The sequence below is a fragment of the Monodelphis domestica genome, chromosome 5 (assembly GCF_027887165.1).
Source record: "Monodelphis domestica isolate mMonDom1 chromosome 5, mMonDom1.pri, whole genome shotgun sequence".
Classification (NCBI taxonomy): Eukaryota; Metazoa; Chordata; class Mammalia; order Didelphimorphia; family Didelphidae; genus Monodelphis; species Monodelphis domestica.
This window is the reverse complement of record NC_077231.1, coordinates 266,696,643-266,712,373: the sequence shown is the minus strand read 5'-3', so window position 1 is coordinate 266,712,373 and position 15,731 is coordinate 266,696,643. Positions and strand designations below refer to the sequence as shown.

The following is a 15,731-nucleotide window of genomic DNA, read 5'->3' as shown; positions in this document are numbered from 1 at the left end:
GTGTGAAGATTGGATTTGGCTCTCTCCAGATTGTAACAATAAAGCTACTTAGCTCTTCCCCAATTGTGAAGATTTAAATTGTAACTCATGTTTATTTTCAGATTTTAATCCCCAAAAGTGTAATCATCCTAGTTAAAAATTAAGGATGAAGATCTGCCTATTTTTAGATTCAATCACAGAAAGTACAAATATGGTACTTAAAAGTTAAGTATGAAGATCTTTCCATTTAGATATAATATAAAATCCCATTCTATGTAATTATTACATTGCAACCAGAAAAACAGTAATTTTTATTTGTATTGTAATAACTAACATTATTAAAATCATGATTCTGCTATAAATTACTATTATAGATAAAGCAATATCTTGTCATGTAAACAGAGACAGTTTGTTCTAAAATAGAGGGAGATGGTTTTTGCAACTTCAGTTTGTCCAGGAAATGAGGGTTAGAGCTATTGAAACAACTTTCTGGTCACTTAAAGTACCTAGACTAACCTTAGAGGCAATCTAGGTCAGGCCTGCCATAGAATAAAATTTAAAATAATTAGCAAAGAGTGGGAATTTTTCTGTAATTCTTTAGTCCTAGTAAAGTCATTTTGTACCCCAGAAATTATTTTTGTGACCATGGATTCAGTTGAAGCATACCTCAAATGGCATCAACAGAATAAGTCCAACTGTATGTGAACCTAGACATCTTTCATTTATTAATGTTAGAAAGACCAGGCAGAACTGAGGCAAAAATGCTCTTGATCTCTCAAGTTATTCTTCAATTCTATTCTTTCTAGTTTAATATATGTGAAAACAATGTCACAGGAATAATTTCAGTGCAAATAGTATTATGCCACTCAAAACATAACTTCAGTCTCCTAGTACTTTTGCTAATTATTATACTTATTAATTTTAAATGCTACTCAGGGATTATAAATGTCAGTCACTTGGTCCATACCATCTATTGAGTGCCTACTATGAACAAGACTATATGAGGTGATTTCTTTGCTAAAAATCTTTATGTAGAAGTTGCCAGATTAGGAAACTTTAATGAAGATGTGGGCTTCTGTATGCAAAATAAATTAGTGTGGTAAGATTGCCTCTTGCTTATTAAAATGAAGTACCTGATTCTCAGGTGGCATATCTTATGAGAAAAGAGAAAGGGTTTGTTGAATATTTGTCAATGATATGTGATCTAAAGTCATTCTGTATTATTATTTAAAATATACGACTGCACTGAAAGAACATTTTATTTATATGTTCTAAGGCAATGGACAGTATTTTCTCTATGTCAACTCAACTGGCCCAAAAGAAGGATATACTGCAAGAATTACTACCACCCACTTCTTTCCAGCAAGCCTTGGAATATGTACAGTTCGGTTTTGGATTTACATCAGTGGTTCCAGTGATATGGGAATATTAAAGGTAATGAAGGGGAGAGAATGTTTTGTAACCATTATCAAAGTATTGAAGTTATTACCATCTACAGATTAAGCTGTTTAAATAATCATTAAATTGTCACATTTTGTTAATTATCAGAATACCAACTCCTTGATTTAATGGTTCTTTTCTTTTTCTGAATATAATATCCACTAATAGTAATTCCTATTGTTCCTAATGATAACTGAAATCTTAGATAAATTTACCTTTCAGCTTAAATTCCACTGAAGGTTCAGAGTTTAAAAGATTGTACATTGCTTACATTTAAGAGATAACAGTCATGCTCTATATTTTCCTACTAGAGAAAAATTGACAAGGAATAGTTTTATTTTGATAATTTTACATGTATGGATACTCTCTTCACTAATGTAGATTGTAACCTGTATGTACTTTTGAAAGCTTTATTGGTCAATGTTTATGTAATACTTTAAGGTTTATAAAACAATATATTATCTCTTGAAATTCATGACAAGCTTATTGGAAGAGGTGTTATAATGATGTCCACTTTAAAAATAAGCAAACTGAGGCTAACTAAGTGTTAGGAGTAAAATTTATGTTTGGATTGAATATATATATTTTTAGTTAGTCACCAGGGATTTAAATTCTTTTTTTTTTTTAAATATATTTTATTTGATCATTTCCAAGCATTATTCGTTAAAGATCATTTTCTTTTCCTCCCCCCCACCCCCCATAGCCGACGCGTAAGTTCACTGGGCATTAGATGTTTTCTTGATTTGAACCCATTGCTTTGTTGATAGTATTTGCACTAGAGTGTTCATTTAGAGTCTGTCCTCTGTCATGTCCCCTCAACCTCTGTATTCAGGCAGTTGCTTTTCCTCGGTGTTTCCACTCCCATAGTTTATCCTTTGCTTATGAATAGTGTTTTTTTTTCTCCTGGATCCCTGCAAGTTGTTCAGGGACATTACACCGCCACTAATGGAGAAGTCCATTACGTTCGATTATACCACAGTGTATTAGTCTCTGTGTACAATGTTCTCCTGGTTCTGCTCCTCTCACTCTGCATCACTTCCTGGAGGTTGTTCCAGTCTCCATGGAACTTCTCCACTTTATTATTCCTTTTAGCACAATAGTATTCCATCACCAACATATACCACAGTTTGTTCAGCCATTCCCCAATTGATGGGCATCCCCTCGTTTTCCAGTTTTGGGCCACCACAAAGAGCGCGGCTATGAATATTTTTGTACAAGTCTTTTTGTCCATTATCTCTTTGGGGTACAGACCCAGCAGTGCTATGGCTGGGTCAAAGGGTAGATATTCTTTTGTCGCCCTTTGGGCATAGTTCCAAATTGCCCTCCAGAATGGTTGGATCAATTCACAACTCCACCAGCAATGAATTAGTGTCCCCACTTTGCCACATCCCCTCCAGCATTCATTACTTTCCTTTGCTGTAATGTTAGCCAATCTGCTAGGTGTGAGGTGATACCTCAGAGTTGTTTTGATTTGCATCTCTCTGATTATAAGAGATGTAGAACACTTCTTCATGTGCTTGTTAATAGTTTTGATTTCTTTATCTGAGAACTGCCTATCCATGTCCCTTGCCCATTTATCAATTGGAGAATGGCTTGATTTTTTGTACAATTGATTTAGCTCATTATAAATATGAGTAATTAAACCTTTGTCAGAGGTTTCTATGAAGATTTTTTTCCAATTTGTTGTTTCCCTTCTGATTTTAGTTATATTGGTTTTGTTTGTACAAAAGCTTTTTAGTTTGATGTAGTCAAAATTATTTATTTTACATTTTGTGATTCTTTCTATATCTTGCTTGGTTTTAAAGCCTTTCCCCTCCCAAAGGTCTGACATGTATACTATTCTGTGTTTACCCAATTTACTTATGGTTTCCTTCTTTATGTTTAAGTCACTCACCCATTTTGAATTTATCTTGGTGTAGGGTGTGAGGTGTTGATCTATTCCTAGTCTCTCCCACACTGTCTTCCAATTTTCCCAGCAGTTTTTATCGAATAGTGGATTTTTGTCCCAAAAGCTGGGATCTTTGGGTTTATCGTATACTGTCTTGCTGAGGTCGCTTTCCCCCAGTCTATTCCACTGATCCTCCTTTCTGTTTCTTAGCCAGTACCAAATTGTTTTGATGACTGCTGCTTTGTAATATAGTTTTAGGTCAGGGACTGCAAGGCCCCCATCGTATGTGTTTTTTTTCATTATTTCCCTGGATATCCTTGATCTTTTGTTCTTCCAAATGAACTTTGTTATGGTTTTTTCTAAATCAGTGAAGAAGTATTTTGGTAGTTCAATGGGTATGGCACTAAATAGATAAATAAGTTTGGGTAGGATGGTCATTTTTATTATATTGGCTCGTCCTATCCATGAGCAGTTAATGTTTTTCCATTTGTTCAGGTCTAGTTTTAGTTGTGTGGCGAGTGTTTTGTAGTTGTGTTCATATAGTTCCTGTGTTTGTCTTGGGAGATAGATTCCTAGGTATTTTATTTTGTCTAAGGTGATTTTGAATGGGATTTCTCTTTCTAGTTCTTGCTGCTGAGCTGTGTTGGAGATATATAGAAAAGCTGATGATTTATGTGGGTTTATTTTGTATTCTGCAACTTTGCTAAAGTTGTTGATTATTTCAATTAGCTTTTTGGTTGAATCTCTAGGATTCTTTAAGTAGACCATCATGTCATCCGCAATGAGTGATAACTTGGTCTCCTCCTTGCCTATTTTGATGCCTTCAATTTCTTTATCTTCTCTAATTGCTAATGCTAGTGTTTCTAGTACAATGTCAAATAGTAGGGGTGATAATGGGCATCCTTGTTTCACTCCTGATCTTATTGGGAATGCATCTAGTTTATCCCCATTGCAGATGATATTAGCTGTTGGTTTTAGATATATACTGTTTATTATTTTTAGGAATGACCCTTCTATTCCTATGCTTTCTAGTGTTTTTAATAGGAATGGGTGTTGTATTTTATCAAAGGCTTTTTCTGCATCTATTGAGATAATCATGTGGTTCTTGCTAGTTTGCTTGTTGATGTGGTCAATTATGTGGATGGTTTTCCTAATGTTGAACCAGCCCTGCATCCCTGGTATGAATCCTACTTGATCATGGTGAATGACCCTTCTGATCACTTGCTGGAGTCTTTTTGCTAGTATCCTATTTAAGATTTTTGCATCTATATTCATTAGGGAGATTGGCCTATAGTTTTCTTTCTCTGTTTTTGACCTGCCTGGTTTTGGAATCAGTACCATGTTTGTGTCGTAAAAGGAGTTTGGTAGAACTCCCTCTTTGCTTATTATGTCAAATAGTTTGTATAGTATTGGGGTTAACTGTTCTCTGAATGTTTGATAGAATTCACAGGTGAATCCATCAGGCCCTGGGGATTTTTTCTTAGGAAGTTCTTTGATGGCTTGATGGATTTCAATTTCTGATATGGGATTATTTAAGAATTCTATTTCCTCTTCTGTTAGTCTAGGCAGTTTGTATTTTTGTATATATTCAGGGATTTAAATTCTAAATCTCAATGAAATACCCAATTCAGAATAGAATTTTATGGTGGTTAATTTACAATAGAAGGAAAAAATTAAGAATGAGAGAGAGAGGAAAAAGGTAAGGATAGCTGCCCTGGCCTGGTCTGAACTCAGCAGGAGTTCAGAGACCTTTGTCAAGGGGCCTTTCCAGGGGCTGTTGCCTCCAGAAAAGGCCAAGGAAAGGGCGGGGGGTAAGCCTTGAACTGACCATGTGACAGTCTAAGGGAAGCAGTCTGAGGTTTCAAGCTCAAGCTCCTCCACAGTCAAGTTCCACCATCAAGTCCTCTCCCGGGAAGTGATGGGAAATATAAAGGCAGTTCTTTACATCACTTCCTGTGTCTCACATGTACCAATGGTGGCTTAAACTTGGCTTTGGACAGCCCAGGGGGTCAGTCAGTTGTTTCTGATTTGTCACTTGCTAGCACATGTTGGTCATAGACCTTCCTCCCCCACACTCAATCCTTAAGTGGGCATGAATACATTCCTGATTGCTAAAATTCTAAAGACTAGGCAGAGTGGAGTAAATCTAATATTAACAATCCCCCCTAATGATGATTGGTGGATGTTAAAATTTATATGGTTGGACCAAATATTAAATTTGTAGTCACCAGGGATACTAAATCCCAAAATGAATTATTAAAGTAAAATGGAATGGTAGTTTATTTTTACAGTAGAGGGAAGATATTAAGGGATAGAGAAAAAGAGAGAGAGAGAGAGAAAGCTCTGGCTTCCTCTGAGCCAATTAGAAATTCTAAGTCACCAGTCAGGGGAAAGGAGACCCAAGATGATGGGCTTTACTTGCAGGTTCACACCTCCAGAAAAGACAAGGAATTAAGTCAGTCTTTAAACTCACCATGGTGACTGTCTAAAAGGAAAACAGTCTGAGGTTTCCTGTATGAGCTCCTCCAGGGGACAAGTTCCTCAGCCAAGTGTCTTCACTCCCAGTCTGAATGTCTGTCTACCAGTATCTCCTCAAGTGTCTGTCTTCCCTCCAGCTCCCAGTGACTTTCTTGACTCCAAGACTGAGTAAATGTCTTCCAGGCAAACTTTGAGTGACTGATGAATCTTCAAGGCCAAGTGTCTGATTGATCCTTGTGTGTTTCTGTTTCTACTATTTAAAGACCTTTTTTTTCTTGTGTCACCTCCTCTAAATTTTATATCTACAAATCACAGCAGACACTTTTCTCCAGGACTGCCCATTCCTTCACACGTGGGTCACAGACATCCCACTCAATGTATGAAATGGGTGTTCATACATTTTTGTGGTTAAAATGGGTATATCTATTTTAAGTACAGGGTTTACAATTTGGAGATTAAAATCTAAAAATAGACAGGGGATTACAATTTAATCTTTACAATAAAGGAAGTACCTTCATTGTTACAATCAGAGGAGAGCTAATCCAAACTTCCCAATCCCCCCTGATGATCATTGGGAGACCAGTCACCCCATTGATCATTTAACATAATCATCTTGTAGCCCTAAAAACTCTAACTACAGATGTTTACAATATTTCACTTTCTAAGTGGAAATTACAATACTTAGAGATAAGAGGGAAATAGAAAAGAGATAAAGCAAAACCAATGTTTTGCTAGATGCATTGACAAAAAAGCCAAATTAGGGGGAAATCCCCTTTGGCATAAAAGTGTACATTTACAATAAATGTTCAATCTCCTTTTGTTCAATTGATTGAACCCAAAAGTTCATTCTGGATCTTCTTGATGCAGTGTGGGTTTCTGCAAGCATCTTCCTTCAAAGAGTTCATTCTCTGGGTTGAAGGAGTTAGCAAACTTCTTTTCATGAAATTCTTCTTAAACAAAATTTTAAATCTTGGATTTTTTAAAATAAAAATTCAATACAATTCCCCCTGAAGAGTGTGTTCAACAATACCTGGATCAAGTTAAAGTGGTTGATTTATGGGTGTATGAGTCAATTATCAAAAGAAAAAAAAAACATGAGCTAAATCCAAACTTCATTGGGATTAGTCTCCCCAATTGATATCTTAACACAATCATCTTGTACCTCAAAAATTCTTCTAACTGCAGGTACATACACAATTTCACCAAGAGGTAACGACAATAGTTAGAAATAAGACCAGAGGAGAGTAGACTCAAACTTTAAGCAATAAAGGTAGTAAGGTAGCCTTTTTTGTTTTTGTGAAGAGAACATCAAGTTCACTTCTGTGTGTGGTATCATCAATAGACAATTTTCCCCTTTTGCACAGCTAAATTGCTTCCTTTCAGAGCATGTTTTTGCTGATGAACTAGATGAAGCAGATCTCTCCATTGCTGAATTCATTCCTCACTGGAACATGCTGATATGGTTACTAGATTTTATGGATTCTGCTAGTCACTCTAGATGCTGGGGCAGTAGACCTTTATTGACTATTTCAACCTTTTGAATTCACTAAATGGTAACCAAACTTTTAGTTCCACCTCTGGTTCTTGTGTACTTATGATAAGGAAAGTTGAAGGCAAAAGAAACAGAGTTGGTGTTTGTTCTTAGCTGGGTGGCAGATAGATCAACCACTACACACCTAACTTAGAAGGCCACAAACATTTCTACCTTATTGACCACCAGAAAGGAAAAAAAAAAGCGAACAGACTGAGGGACAGAATGAACCAATGAATGATGGGCATTATTTTGTTTGCACACTCTGTTCCAGCTCAGGGACTTCTGAGTCATTATCTCCTCTTATAAAGTTCAGAAGACTCCTTATCACAACATAGCATTAGACTCCTAGATCCTCAAGGCAAGAAAAAGGCTCACCACACTTTCATGTGAGGATGGATTAGAACCAGGTTAAGTATATTTGGACATGATTTGAATAACTAATCATAAAGGGCAAATCTGAGCATTCTCAAAAGAATTGATCCTTGATGGCCTGTTCCCCAATTATGTTACTTTAACTGCTCCTGGAAAGTCAAATTATATTACTATTGGCACTATCACTTTAAACAACCGAAACGGAAAAAAAACCCAAAAAAACAGGAAATTGTAACTTAACATGAACTTAGCTGATAAGTTGTTATTTCAGAGGCAAGTTTAGAACTTGGTTGAGTTGACATTAGAGAAAAATAAAACACATTCACAAGAGATATTCAAAAGTTCTCAGAGCACTTTATATACATTAACTCATTTTAGCTTAACCATAACCTTGTTAGGTGAGTACCAAAGGAAAATCTTTAAAAATATATGTGTGTGTGTGTGTGTGTGTGTGTGTGTGGTTAAATATGGCAATTATTAGAGAGAGAAAACAAATCCATTACTTTTTGATACCAAATTCAATCCTATATCCACTAAACAAGTGATGGTGAACCTTTTAGAGACAGAGTGCAAGGCCCAGCCCCCACCTCACCCCCTAGACTGAGTCATGTGCTGACCCCCCACCAGAGATAGAGTGCCCCACCTGGTCCTCCCAGAGACTGAGTGCTGTGCACCCCACCCCCACCCCACCTTACCCCAGATAGGGGATGGAGGAAGTACTCCCATTGGCTGCTGGCCAGAGGGGTAGATGATGTGAAAAAATGTTGTAAGGCATAGTGGAGAGAGGGAAGGGAGATATTCTGTCCAAGTCTCTCTTCCTTTTTAGTAATAACCTTTGTGTGGGGGTTGGGGGTGGTCCACATGCCCACAGAGAGTGCTCTGCATGCCATCTTTGGCATCCATGCCATATATTCACCACAGTCTTCAGTTCCATGACTTTTGTCAAGTGTTCTTGTTTTGGATAATAAGAGGAAGGTTGAATAAATTTATAGCTATTGTAACAAGGGTATGCTGGAACTGCTCAAACTTATTTATTGTAAATGCCAAAACTGTAAGGATAATTTTTAGTGTTTTGACTTAAAATCTAAAATAAGTGGTCACCATTGGAAATTCCCAAATATGAAAATGCCCAAGTCAGCTGGGATTTATGGAGATTTTAATTAATAAAGAGAGAAGGAATAATTAAGGGAGAGAGAGAGAGAGAGAGAGAGAGAGAGAGAGAGAGAGAGAGAGAGAGAGAGAGAGAGAGAGAGAATTAAATTAATTAATACTGCCCTGGCTCAGGCTGAGCCAAGTAGTAGAAAAAGGCCTAGGCCAAAATGGCTTAGCTCTGAGCCTAAGGGAGAGTGAGTCAATCTTTATCACTCACCACAAGACCGTCTCCAAGCTGGATTCTTCCACTCTGAACTGAAATTACTCTCCAAACTGAATTCAATTGTCCTCAAACTGAATTCAATTTAATTGTCCTGACTTCTTACCCCTTCCTTTTAAGGAATTTTTTTTCTTATGTCACTTCCCCTAAATTTTCACATCTACCAATCACAGTAGACACTTTTTTCCCAGGACTGCCCATTCTTAGTTTTCACCTTCTTTGGTTTTCACCTTCTCTTGTTAGATTAAATCTTCTGAGTACTTCACATCTCTTTGTTAAGCTTGCCTTTTGTAAATTACTTGACCTTTTAAGGTACTAATTTAACCTTACAGGTACTTAACACCTTTTTGTATTAGATCTAAAAATAGACCTAGCTTAAGGTTCTAGCTTTACTATAAGGTATGAGTTGGGGACTTTCATTCTTCAATCAGGAGTTTACAACTTTACCTTCCCCTAAGGCACTGTCTGAGTAAGGTGGAATAATTTTAAAAGTTCCCAATACATTCCTGATTCTTAAGTATCTCCATTGTTACAATAGGGAATAGATAGACCAAATCTTCTAAGGTATAGTCTGAATAGTTTTAAGATTCACATTATGAGACTTGATTGCTAAATTTTACACTGCAGAAGTGGAATCAACTACTGCTACTAATCTGAGCTTGATTTATTGTTTATTAATCATATAAATTTAATAAAGTGATATAAAATGTCAATAATGAAGATAATCATTTAAAAAGTGTCATGGTAATATCAAAATATGTAACCTATATCAAATTGCTAAAGGTTACGCGAGGGGAGGGATGGAGGAGATAATTTAGGACTCAAAATTATTTTTTAATGTCAAAAGTTTTTAAATGTGATTTGGAAAAATAAAATAATATTTTTAAAATTTCATATATACATCCCTCATCTTCACTCATCTCTGGTAGTTTTCCATATAAAACACTTCTCTCTTTAGGATCATTGTAATAGCTTATTTATGCATTAAAGACTTCTTTGATCTCTTCAATTAAAGGGATCTGGGGACATCTAAAAAGCAAAATTCTATGTACCTATTTCAATAAAGTATGTGATGAAGATAAAGCAGTTTGCAGTGAAAAAATCATCTGCAAGAGGCTGCATTTTCACCAGTCATACTTTCAAAATATATATAGACTATTGGCATAAAAGTTTTACTGTGGGGCAAAAATAGATATAAGGTTCAGAAGCTGCTGATATTCAATGGGTCAAGTTTTTTTGGTGATAACAGCATACTTTCCCCCCTAATCACAGGGCATCTTTGTTTTTGTTGACACCTTTAAAAAATCTCTCAGTTTAAAATTTAATCCAGCATAGATATTTTCTTCTATATTTGATTTCTTCCAATTGCCTTTCCTGAATTCTTTTCTCTTAAATATTATTTCAACTTTTGCAGCCTAAGATATGCAAATTAATCCATCAGTCCAAATATCAGGGATAGTCACTGCATATGGGCAAGGAGCTGGCCCTAAATTCTGGAAGAGCACAGTGGACTGGATTGTATAAATGGTCTTCATTATGTGTCATTGGAATGAGATTTTGAATTCACTGAGATATGGCAGTGGAATTAATAACTACCAATCACTAAGAAATTCCTTGATATAGTATTCTATTGCTATTTTGTGGAATATAATGTACAGTTGTTCTGGGAGAGGACACTACTCAGTGGTGAATTAATTCTTATATGTTCAGGTTTTACTGCTCAAAGAAATACCAATGGTCTTATTCATATTGTGCACAAGTGAATATGATTCTTTGATTAATGACTGAAACTTTTATCCAAAGTGCAATATTGCAAAATGTCCAATCATTGCAATAATATCTACTAAAATAGAGGATAATGTATCAGCTAGCAAAGTAAGTCTTATCATCTATATTCCAGTTATGGCACATCACTTGTGGCTGTGTATATTTTTATATAATTTTTAATTATTTTAATTATTTTATATACATAATGTAAAATATCATATTTATTATTATCATATATTTTATACATAATAGAGTATAAAAAACTAATGACCTACCATGATCCCATGTATTTGCCATACAATTTTGAGTTCCAGATTTAAGAAAGTTGGTTCCTAGCATATAATACCTGAGCTAATCACTTAGTAGTATCTTTGTGTAATGGTGAAGCAGATAGATGACAGTGGATAGAGTTCTGTGCCTGCAGTCAGGAAGACCTGAGTTCAAATCTGGCCTTAGACACTAGCTGTGTGACTCTGGATATGCCAATTAACCTTTTTTGTCTTAATCCTATAGAGAAGGAAACGCCAATCCACTCTCCCATTAACCATATAGTCCATGTATCATAGACAAAACCAAATGAATGAAAAATAAGAGTATTAGCACTTAAACATCTTCATTTATCATAAATGATTTTGGGACCATAAAGCAAACATGGTCATAAAGTCATGAATGGCACAAAAACTGGAAGATGGTTTCTATTTGAATATTCTTCTTTATAGCAGCCACTATGAACATTTAGGGGGAACCATTCCTCTAACCTATTTCCTATTTTTCAGGAAGTGTGGCTTCATTTGCTGAACGAATTCCTGCCTATTTATTTCTTTGAAAAGATCTCATATATATTATCCTTAAATGAGAAAGTACTAATAACATCTAAACAAAGCTGTACTGAGACTGAAGCTTTCTTGCTTGCACAGGGTATGATGATTTCATTTACAAGGAAGGTGGAGTTCTAGCAATTGACCAACAATCCTGATGCAGGAGGCAATGTATAGAACACCATTGAGGAAGGTATTCTAGAAAAGGAAGTTGGATCAGTTCTATAGTGAATGCAAGTGATGAACAGTTTGTACTATTTCTAATACAGAGATAACAATATTTGCAGAAGAGTTTGATACTATATTGCTATTGAAAATGGTCTATGTGGATTCCTTGTATTTGTCTCCTGATCATATGCTTATGAGTACTGCTGGATTGATAGGAAATTGATCTTGATCTTTATAGATCTTAAGAGAAACTGAGATTTGACTGTCTATAACAGAATCAAGCCTTCCTTGAGAGAGAATAGAAACTGTGGATTGCTATAATGCTACTCATGATCAGGATAAGTGTTGTTAAAAAAGATCCAATAGCTAAATCCCTTATTTAGTGCCTTTTTATTCATGAATGCTTTTATGTTACAGTTGAAAGAATCCTTACTGTGGAATCAGAGGATGTGCACATCTGTCTACTCTTTCTTAGCTATTTGCTTTTAGGCAAGTCTGACAGGAGCCAAAAATAGGGCCCTATTTCCTCATCTATAAAACAAACAAACAAACAAAAAACAGGTTATATATGTCAATTGTGAATCTATATCTTATATTTCATAGATAACTTTGCCAATATAATTTTTATTCTTCCAAATAAGCTAAAACAGGTGTGATATAATTCTATTAAAAAAATCTCTCCATGGTATATGTGTATGTTATTTGAAGGTAATTGAGAAGTTTAACATGGAGAAGAGACAACCTTGGTATTATATGCTATCTCTCCTCAAATATCTGAAGAATTGTAATGTTTCCCTCATGCCCCAAAATGCTAAAAGAAGGACCTCATCACTGAGATTTTTTTTGGCTTGTGCCTGTCATTTGATGAGTATTGGATACTAATTACATAGAGGCTGATTCCACTGATGGAAAAAAGCAATACATCCATGGAATATTGTTGAAAGATTAATTATTAGCTTGCCTATAATCAAAAAGTTAGTATATATTAGTTGTTAGGGCTTAAACCCACATCTTCCTGAATCTAATTCTTATATCTGTTCTACTTACCCTGATTCTCAGGAGATAAAGAATTACTACAAAAATGTTAATTGAACAATCTATATTATCTAAAAACAAACAAACACACATAAGTGGATGAAAAATTCCTTAGTCCAGCACAAAGTGGTAAGTATTATTATTTGCTGTTATTATTATTTTGACTACTCTATGATATCAAGTTGAATAGATAATCCATTAATTTAAGCCACTAGTTCTTGTATCAAAATGCAAGATAGTCACTGCAAAATGAGTGATGAGCTAGCTAAAAAGAGAATAGGAAAAATAGATTGCAAGGGATTGAATGAAAAGTTTGAAGCTCGTGCCAGTAAGATGAGTTCATGAATCATTCAAAGTGTTGAATCATATTAATAATACTTGACTACTGAGAGAGTCTTTGAAAGAATATTTCTGCTGTTTTATGGCATAGCTAGTATTATAGTTCTTGAAGAAAATCACACTCAACTTTGAGTTATGGAGTTATGAGTGTGTGTGTGTGTGTGTGTGTGTGTGTGTGTGTGTGTGCTTGTATGATTGTGGTTCAACAGGCCAATGGAATCTTCTTTGAAACTGAGGGCAAAGAATTATCAGAGCTCAGTTAAAGCTATCCAGTAGAATTAATTACTTTGTTATTACTGTTTATGTAGGTCTTCACAAAAATGCTAGATGACAACTTATTGAACAAGTTATGGCATTTAAGTGAACTAAATGGCATTTTAGGGCCTTTCTAATTCTAAAATTCCTTCTGTGATTCTGTAATGTTTAAAGAAAGAGGGGAAATTCTCCTCATAGATACAAAAATTTTGTTCAATTTCCTTTTTTTTTTTACTCTTACACTTTGGCATTATAGCCACAAGCAAAACCAAATTAATTTCCCATGAGATAATATAGTTCCCACTATTCTCATTTTTCTGGCTATGTCAGACATTTCATATGAGCAGAAATGTTTCAGAACTGATGTGCAATAAATTTAGGTGCAGGACAAGTAAATTTTACTAAAAATGACTAATGGATTTTATTATGTCAAATTTCTTCCTAAAGAAATAAAAAGAGGGTGAATAGGTAAAAACTTTTATAATATTCTTTTTTCCTAAAAAGTAGTAGTAGTACTGAGTGAAATAGACAACTTTATTTGGATTAGTTAAAGCTCCAAATGAACTAATTAATAGAATTGTCTATAGCAGTAATGAATGAGCTAGCATGGATAAATAGGACTCTGAAAACTCAAATTCTACATTTCAATGATATCTCTTCAATTGTTCTTGTGAAGTCAGCCATTGTCTTTTGATGGAGGCAGACAGAGTTGAATTGTTCACCATTAAAAAATTAAAATGTAATTAGATCTATCAGTTGCTCTATAATGTCATATTAAAAATGATGCAAAACATTTGGAGTAGGGAAATGTCTTACATGACTACAGAGAAGAAAAAATTAAAAAAGAAAAAACTATTATGTAAAATCAGGTATCTAATAGCATGTTATATGATCCTGATAAAATTGTACTTTTAAAAACTATTTTCTACATTGAACATGGATTTTCAAAGTCCAGTGATGTGGCTCAAAATGCATATTATTTAAATTTCTGTTGTTTATAAAACATGTTTTCCATTTTTTTTCTCAGTTAAAAACTTAAAAAGACAGTTAAAAAGAGGACTAAGTTAATTAATTACTGTTGAAAAGCTCAGCAGTAGCATATTGACCATTCCAGGGAAAATTCTTTGACCATTGATAACCATGTTTAAATATAAAGATGCAAAAGTGTCCTTTGCCCTGTTTAGTCTCTTTGAGGTTTAGGAGTGATTCTCATACAAAAGAAGAATATCCATTAAAAGGAGATTTTCACATAATGCACACAAGGAAAAAATTAAAATACTATATTGTCTATGTTATGACATGCATGTGGGTGATTAGTGTATTGTGATATTCCAGCAACACATATATCTTGGGCCCTACAGATAGACTCAATTGACTAAAAAGAAAACTACTTAGAAGTTTAGAAGAGGTCTTCAATTCTGTAAAGAGTGGTCATGTAAAAAAAGGAATCACTCTTATTCTATTTGATCCCATATAGTTTAAATTAAAGCCACAAATGGAAATTGAAAAAAAAAAGATTTCTATTGGATTCAAGGGGAAAAAATGAAACTTCCTAATGATTAAAGATAAAATTAGGAGGTGGGGTCAAAATGGTGGCTTTGAGGCAGCGAAAATTCAGATTTCTGAAAATCCTTCCTTACTGATTACAAACTCAATGCTCCTGGAGGTCTGAAAATCAAACCTAACAACAGGATTGAGCCAAGGAACCCTCCTGCTGGAATCAACCCAAAAGGTACACCCCCCAAAAGCCTGAATTCAAGAATACTTGGGCTTACAGGGGAAGGAAGAAGAAAGGTCCCAGGACCCCTTCCCCACCTAGAGTGCTGAGCCTCCAACAGTAGCTGGAATCTGTGGTGGGCAAGAGTGCTGGTCTGGAGGTAGTACCTTGTGGACAAAGCAGTTCCAGGCTCAGAGCATCAAACATAGGTGGTGGGAAAGCAGTTAAAGAAGAAGCAGCCTAGTTGCAGCAGCAGAGACAATCCATATTCCTCTCCCCCCACCCCCCAAGGTTTTGGCTTAAAGAGACATCCAGCTCTGCAACTAAACTCGGCTTAATCTCATCAAAGCCTTTAGAGGGTCAGGAAGCTCAAACTCCAACAACCCTTCCCCACAGACTGAGCTGAGAGATTGCTGACTATGCTTCAAGGGTGAAGGCTGACAGAAAAAAATCCCAAAACCACAGATCCAACACAAAACAAGAGGACCAAAAGCACAGGCAACCACAGGGAGTAAATAAGGGGCATGAGCAAACAACAAAAAAGAAAAAAGAAATTACAATCGACAGCT

General features: G+C 35.3%; 1 protein-coding gene across 1 annotated transcript in view; it reads left to right on the top strand.

Annotated features, from left to right (window-relative positions):
* MALRD1 (MAM and LDL receptor class A domain containing 1) overlaps positions 1–15,731 on the top strand; it is a 1,015,998-nt gene that overhangs the window by 729,987 nt on the left and 270,280 nt on the right. The window contains exon 33 of the mRNA XM_007504899.2: positions 1,256–1,413. Within this exon, the coding sequence (XP_007504961.2) occupies positions 1,256–1,413 (158 nt within the window). The remainder of the gene's footprint in view (positions 1–1,255; positions 1,414–15,731) is intronic.